The sequence below is a fragment of the Arachis ipaensis genome, chromosome B10, assembly GCF_000816755.2.
Source record: "Arachis ipaensis cultivar K30076 chromosome B10, Araip1.1, whole genome shotgun sequence".
NCBI lineage: Eukaryota > Viridiplantae > Streptophyta > Magnoliopsida > Fabales > Fabaceae > Arachis > Arachis ipaensis.
Genome location: NC_029794.2, coordinates 21,957,869 through 21,966,071, shown reverse-complemented (window position 1 = coordinate 21,966,071; position 8,203 = coordinate 21,957,869). Strand labels below are relative to the sequence as shown.

At 36.7% G+C, this 8,203-nt stretch overlaps 1 protein-coding gene and 1 long non-coding RNA gene across 2 annotated transcripts in view; both read left to right on the top strand.

The window, feature by feature from the left end:
* LOC110267551 overlaps positions 1-5,295 on the top strand; it is a 15,431-nt gene extending 10,136 nt beyond the window's left edge. The window contains exons 2-4 of the long non-coding RNA XR_002355304.1: positions 4,798-4,897; positions 4,981-5,064; positions 5,167-5,295. This is a non-coding gene — a long non-coding RNA (uncharacterized LOC110267551). The remainder of the gene's footprint in view (positions 1-4,797; positions 4,898-4,980; positions 5,065-5,166) is intronic.
* On the top strand, positions 5,849-6,397 carry LOC107620431. The gene has a single exon (XM_016322591.1). It carries the CDS (start codon positions 5,849-5,851, stop codon positions 6,395-6,397), a length of 549 nt encoding a protein of 182 aa, XP_016178077.1.

Here is an 8,203-nt window from a genome sequence, read left to right as displayed (position 1 = left end):
AATTTTGAACACTTTTTTTTCCTTCTTTTAGTTCTTACTTTCATTTTTTTATTATTGGATGACTGTCATTTTTATCCTTTTGATTATTCGCACCTTATGTTAGTTTGTATATATCTTGAACTTTGGTTTAGTTTAGATGCACTTTCTCTTTTTCTTTGGTTTGTATATATATTGTCTTTAATTTTTGGTAGGTTTGGATGAACATAAAGAACAGTATTTAGGTTTCTTTCTCTTATGTAGGGATGGCAAAATTCCCTCAGACGCGGGGATCCCTGCGGGGACTGCCCCGAATGGGGATCCGATTCTGGAGAATTTTTTTCGCAGGATGGGAATGGGAGACAAAATTTCTCCGAAGCAGGCGCGGGGACCCGAGCGGGGATTTCCGCCCTGTCCCCGCTATTCCCCGAAATTTATGAATTCCTTAAATTATCCTTAATAGTTTATTTCTCATATATGTTTTTTAGTCATTTCTCACACACACATATATATAAAAACTCAAAACTCCTAATCTTTATTTGCATAACCCCTCTTCAATTCAGAGATCCCTAAGGCTGTCCATACTCCATCCAACCTCTCTGCAACCACCCCCTCGTCACCTTTCTCACCGCATCGTCACACTTCACCGTGCCATCACCCTTACCGCGTCGTAATTTCTATTTGCGGCGTTCCTTTTCGTAACTCTGCCGTCGTGTCCATTCTCCTCTCTGTTGCCGCGTCTCCCACCTCGTCCACTGCTTTTTCCTTTGGCTCGTCGTTGCGTCCCCCCATTGCGTTATTTCGAAAGAAGTCACCATCGTGTCATTTAGACTTTTTGTATAAAATCTTGCAGTTTTTGTATAAGATAGATTCTTGTAGCTCTATTCATATGGAAATTAATAATTAGTTAGAACTATTATGTAGATGAGGAATGGGGTCCCCGCGGGGAATGGGGCCCGTGGAGAATGGGGATGGGGAGCAATATTCCCCCACGGCGGGGAATGGGGACGGGGATGGGGAGCAAATCTGAGGGCGAGGATGGGGAGTAGGGAGGCATCCCTCGCCCCCGCCCTGCCCCATTGACATCCCTACTCTTATGCATGTATGTTTGGAATCGTAGGGAATAGGAAAAGAACCTAAAGTTGTGAATTTTTCATCCAACCACATGAAAAAAAATTAGTTTTAGCTATTTACTTAGAATAATTAATTTTCAAGAAAATTGTTTTAAGGCATCCTATTGATTTGAGTTAAATCTTTTCATTGAACTTGCCTGAATAAAGATTTTGGAACATAGTTTAGGTAGATTAATTTCTATTGTAGTTGATTTTAGGTGGTTAAGTTAGGATAATTTAGTTAGATTGCCAGGTTCTGATCTCTGCTCAATGTGTTTGGAATTATTATCTAAGATTGTCGATTCTTATTGCTATAATTCTTTGAATTGGTTTGAATCATTAATTTTGTATTTTACTGTTAATTTAGCTGAAGATTTGATGCTAAATTTGTTTGAGCAATGCTTAATTGTTTTGATGATTCGCTGATTGCTATTGCTTTGGTAGAAAATTACTATTTTAATGCTTACTTTCCTGATTCATATTGCTGTTAGAACTGCTGGTTTTTGCCGATTAATTACAGCATTTTGCCATATACATTGCTAGTGATGTTTCATCATGTTATTTTGTGCTTTCTTGAATTTGTATTTCAAATGTTTTGGATTGTTAGAATGCTTTGAAAGTTAGAATATTTTAAAAAATTGTTAACAAAGTTAGAATGTGTTGAGTTTGAAAAACTTTAAATTATGGTGTTGATTAAACATTGTTAAAAATATTATTTACAAAATTGTTAATTTAATTTTTGGTTATTATTAATCTAATTATAAATTGATTATTTAACAATTTTGTTGAGGTATGCAGATTTGGTGTTGGACAACAAGAAAATCAAGCCCAATGTGATAATAATAATATCCAGCCTTGTGCAAAAATGCTATATGATATATAGTTGAATTATTATGGTATTTGCGCCAGGAAATTATTATGCAAGCCCAAAAATAATCCTTGTTACAAGACCAACAAAACTTGGTCCGAATTAAAAGAAAATGGAGCATGTGGTTTCTATTACCCATTTACTTTGGTGGGATCTAAATTCAAATTGAGTGCATGCCTTCCACGGTTACTTCCTTTCAATGGGATATGAAACTCAAATTTTAATCAACTTGGATTTACTACATGCCTTGGTAATATGAGAGAGAAAGCTTACATTGATTTGATTGCTATTATTGCTCTCACACGTTACTAGGCTTGGGAAAAGGGAAGTGGTTAATTAATTAATTTTAATTACCTTCTTTACTTCTTGTAAAAGCATTTCACTCTTTTCTCTCTTCTCTTTCTTTGCTTTCGGTCATATCATCAGGAAGGGAGGATATGCAAGTTATCAGAAGAGAGGTGCAAGAAACAGAAGCTATGGACAAGCAAGAGGCCAAGGTGATGATGGCTCTTGCAAAAGGAAGATCTACAGTATGGTGTGGCTGAGATCTTTGCCACTTATGGTAAGATGTGGTGAAAAAGTCTCAGAATCACCATGCCTAAAAATGGTCGAAGATCCAATTTGGTCAGAGAAAAAGATCCCTGGGGTATGGCTCGTCTCTACTTTTTTCATCCATCACAGAAGGTAGCTACTGTAGCTATGTGGAGGAGGAAGCAGAAGTGGAGCAGGAGGAGCTATCAAGGATCAAGTGTTCATCAAGAGTCAGAAATCCTTCTTGGGGACCATGTCAAGATGGAATGCTCAGATTGATGAAGCTTGAAGAAAAGGGATAAGAGAGAGGTAATTTCATGTTGGTTTTGCTTTTTGGTTCCCTCTCTCTTCTCTCTGTCCGAACTGGATTTGATGTTTGAAGAAGAAGAAGTTAGCTCGGTTGGACCGGTTTCAACTTTGGAAGCTTCCCCTTCTATAATAAGGGTGAACGACCAAGGCTTGCAGCATAGAGAGAAAGCACAGAGTTCTCATAGCTACCCAAGTTAACAGAAGATCTTCTCCTTCAATGTGTTTCATTTTGTATTTTCTTTAGTTTTGTTTGTCTTGAGTCTCATGGTGAAAAAGGCAAACAATGTGAGGTTTGTAAGAAAAAGCCAGTGAGCGGAAAGAGGTAGAGAGTACAAAATTAAAGAAAAAGCTATAGATGTCCTAGAGGTCCTTTGTACATCTGTGTTGTGTATCATGACTCTGTGGGAATCTCCTTGCAAGTTGGGTTAGCACTTAGCAGTTGAAAGCTTGGCAGGTGACCAAGTCAAGTTCAGGATTGGGGATAGATTCTGGACTTGTCTCGGATAGGAAAGGTAGTTCCTAGGGAGAATTGGTGTTTGTAATTTGTATGATTATAGTGAAATTCCATCATAGTTGTGATGGAGACTGAATGTAGGCTGCATTGCACTTAACAGCTAAACCAGGATACTTCTTGGTATGATTCTCTCTCTCTCTTCTACTCCATTTCTGATTCTGTTGCATAGGAGACAAAATTGAAAAATATCTCCTGACTGGTTACGAGACAAAATAAAAATGTCTCTTGACTAGTTACGAGACAAAAAGAAGACAAATCTCCTGAATTTATTTCAAAGGACAGCAAGTGTTACTCAGCGAAAATGGGCTAAGATTCAACCCCTCCTTCTCTTAGCCACTAATTACCATCAATTGGTATCAGAGCTTGGTCTCAAAGATATCAAGCTTTGTAGCTTGGAGAAAAGATTCTGATGGCAGAAAACAGTGGCTCAGACCTGGTGGCCTATACTCTGACAGAAGGGCAGTCAAGCAACAGACCTCCTCTCTTTAATGGAAAGACACTACAAAAAAAGAAGTTTAAAATGGCATTTATATTATGGCGGTTTCAAAAAACCGCCGTAATATTTGGATATTATGGCACTTTTGGTCGCTGCCAGTAATAAATTTGTATTTGATGGCAGTTTAGTCATTATGGCGGTTTTGAACCGCCTTTATCACTTGTATATAAAAACACACATTGAACATTCCTAGTTACAGAAACACTTGGTTGAAAGTTGAAGCTCGTGTACGACGCTACTGCAGTGACCTCTCTCTCGTGTTCTCTTACGATCTCCTCCAACGAAGATCTTCTCCGGTGACATCTCCTCCAGCGACAGCTTTCCCAACGTTCAGATTTAGTTAATGCCCAAGACTGGTTTAAAGTGAGGATTTATTAACTTTTTTCGAAGTTTATTCTGTATTAAGTGTAAATAATTTCAATTTATATCATAATTTCATGATAGTTTGAGGGATTGTAGTTTACTCAGCTGCCAGCTCAGTCAGTTAGAATTAGAAGTAGTTAGAAGCTGTTTAGTTAGTTATACTAGATGAATAGTTAGACTTAGCTAAGTGTAACTCATACATGTATATTAGCATACCCTGGTAGTACAGTGACTGTTCATTAATTAGAAAGTTTGGCTTTGTCATCACTTTAGATTCATTACTGAACTTTCAGTTGTAGAAATCAGTCATATGCTTATTAGTATCCATCAGTTGTGGATCATTTGCTGCTTCTAAAGTTTTTGTCATTACTAACCTTTCTAGCTGATTTATTATGATTTTTTTTGGATGCTGAGAATGTGATCAAATTAATAACAAGTATTAGAATGCACTGTTACTGTTATAAACAAATTAAAGTTGGTTAAATTTTACTCATTAAACCTTTTAAAATTTGTAAAATTTGGAGGCTGTGATTCTCAGCTATTTTGAGGTGTTGTGTATCTTGGTGAATATTATAAATCATGGCAAACAAAACTTTCAACTTCAGTGTTCTGATTCTTTTTTTTACAGTTGAATGATTCAAGATGGGATTCAGATTATGAGAAACTGTGGAAGCCTCCACCAAATCATGGCTTTCTACCCTGCACTAAGCTTACTCCTAATTATACAAGTAAGAATTCTAAATTTTTGTTGCAACTTTTCAAGTATAATTTTCTTTGGTAACTCCTTAACCATGTCTCAGTCTCTTTTCAGCTTCTCTTCCTCTTCCTACTTCTCCCTTGCTATTTTTCTCCTCACCTTCTCAACCTTCACTGGCAGATTCCCCTTAATCCAAAGGTCTTGTTAGTTCCACCTGCATGCCCTTGTTTTTCTTGTTATTTATATATATCCCTTTTATCCTACGCATTCTTACATGTTCCTATTAAAATAATGTTGCAGAGATCAGCAATATGAATGCGTTTTTTGAAGACGACGAAGAAGAAGAAGCGCAACAAGGTATAGAAGATGGGATGCAAATCAGGTATGCTTTACTCCATATTTCACATACAAGATTTGCATGTGGCCTTTAATCTCTAGAAATAAGTATAGAAGCCTGCATTGGCCCAATTTGTATTTGTTGATTGATATATATAGATTCTATTGAAAGCTGATCTATCGGCGGTTCAAAAATGCCGTTTTAACCGACTAAAATGCCACTATTAGGGTAAAAACGGCGGTTCAAAAATGCCATTTTAACCGACTAAAATGCCATTCTGTGAGGGTAATAATGGCGGTTTAAACTGCCATTTTAACCAACTCTTAAACCGCCGTTTTAACCTAGAAATAACGGCGGTTTGAACCGCCATTTTAACCCAGTAAAAAACCGCCGTTTTAACCTGGAAATAATGGCGGTTTGAACCGCCGTTTTAACCCAGCAGAAAACCGCCGTTTTAACCTCAGGGAATTGTGGCGGTTTTCAAAAAACCGCCGTAATAACCAGAATGGCGCCCAGAATTACGTCGCTTTTCAAAACCGCCGTACTTGGTAATAATGGCGGTTTAAACCGCCGTAAATACCAAAAAAAACCGCCGTTTTTACCAAAATTTTTTGTAGTGAGAACTACACCTATTGGAAGGAAAGAATGAAGATTTTTGTTCAGTCAATAGATTACAGGCTCTGGAAAATAATCCTAGAAGGTCCCCAATTCCCAACCACCACAGGAGCAGATGGTGTGGTCTCTCTCAAGGGTGAAGCCAGCTGGACCAAAGAAGACAGAAAAAAGGTGGAGCTCAATGCCAAAGCTATCAACTTGCTTAACTGTGCAATTAGCTTCGAAGAATACCGACGAGTATCAAGATGCACAATAGCAAAGGAAATCTGGGACAAATTACAAGTCACTCATGAAGGCACAATCCTAGTGAAGAAGACCAGAATTGACATGCTAAACAGAGAGTATGAAATGTTCTCAATGAAGGAAGGAGAATCTATTGATGATCTGTTCAAAATATTCAACATCATCATCAATGGCTTGGATGCTATGGGGATCACGTATCCTAAATATGTGCTTGTGAGGAGAATTTTGAGAAGTCTCACAAAAGAGTGGGAAATTAAAGCGATAGTAATTTTTGAGAGTAGTGGTCTTGATTCCATGAAATATGATGATTTGAGAGAAAACTTACTTGCTTTTTGAAAACACTTATTTGAAAAAGGATACAAAAAAGAAAGGAATAGCTTCTAAATCTGTTACTAACCCTCTGGATGATGAATCCAGTGATAACTCCTCTGAAAATGATTTTATTTTGTTTGCTAAGAAATTCAGAAAAATGGTGAAACTAAAGGAGAAAAACAGAGGAAGAAGCTCAAGGAAGAAGGATTTCAGCAAGGTGATCTGCTACAACTGCAAAGAGGCTGGACACTTCAAATCTGATTGCTCAAAACTAAAGAAGGAGGAGAAGTCGAAAAAGGAAAAGAAGAAGGGACTCATGGCTTCTTGGGAAGACTTGGAAAACGATTCTGATGAAGATGAAGAAACAAAAACCAAGTCTCAAACTTGCCTCATGGCAGATCACGTAGAACAGGTAGTTTTACGTAACCCTGACACTGAAGACCTTCATCTCATGATAGATCACCTTTCTGAAAAAATTAGATGTTTCTTAAATGAAAACCAAAATCTTGAGTCTCAAATTGAAATTCTTAAAGCTGAAAATCATTTTCTTAAAGAAAAATTGAGAGAGGCTGAAACCGCTGTTAATCTTGTGGAAGAAAACAAGCGGTTGAAAGCTAAAATAAAAGGTTGTGAAACATAGCATTATGTGGTTGCATATCTAAATTGCTTTGAAGAAAATGAGAAGCTGCTCAAAGAGGTAAAAAGACTCAAAGAGGACTTAGCCACTTTTGCTCAAAGTTCAGAAAATTTAAACCAACTCTTGGCTAGTCAAAAACCTCTTTATGATAAAGTTAGATTGGATTTTCATAAAACTACAAAATCTGTTGGAAAATCTACTTTTACAAACATGTCATCATCCTCAAATGATGTAAGGTTTCAAAACCCAACAAACTTTGTGAAAACAGCTACTCACAGATTTTGTAGATTATGCAACCGGAATGGTCACTTTCCTATTCAGTGTTTTTTTGATAAAAGAATGATTGGAAACAAAGTTTGTATAATTGTTTGTGACTACAATGGCTTGGGACAAAGAAGATGGTTTGACGTGAAAGGATCCAAAAAAAAATTTGGATACCTAAGGTCAGTTGAGCTTATTTTGTAGGTTTGCCTAGCATCCAAGCAAAAGGACAATATGTGGTATATGGATAGTGGATGCTCTAGGCATATGACCGGAAAGGCAACCTTCTTCATTAAGCTTGATGAATATGATGGAGGGTTTGTCACTTTCGGTGATAATGAAAAAAGGAAAAATAGTGGCCATTGGAAAAGTTGGTAAAAATTTCTCTTCTTTCATAAATGATGTTTTACTTGTTGATGGTTTGAAACACAATTTACTAAGCATTAGCCAATTATGTGATCTTGGTTATGAAGTTATTTTTAGAAAATTGGATTGCTTAATTATTTGTGAAAAATTTGGTGAAATATTGTTTGAAGCCAAAAGATGTAATAATGTGTATGGATTGACTCTTGAGGATTTAAAAGATCAAAAAGTGACATGCTTTACATCTCTTAAATCTAAAAAATGGCTTTGGCATAAGAAATTGGGTCATGCAAGCATGTACCAAATTTCTAAGCTTGTTAAGAAAAATTTGGTAAGAGGAATTCCAAACATTAAATTTGATAAGGATATTACTTGTGATGCTTGTCAATTAGGCAAACAAGTAAAATCCTCTTTTAAACCAAAAGATGGAATTTCTACCAAAAGGCCATTAGAAATGTTGTATATTGATCTTTTTGGTCCAACTAGAACTCAAAGTTTAGGAGGTAAACATTATGGTTTGGTGGTGGTAGATGACTACTCTAGATTCGGTTGAGTTCTCTTCCTAGCTC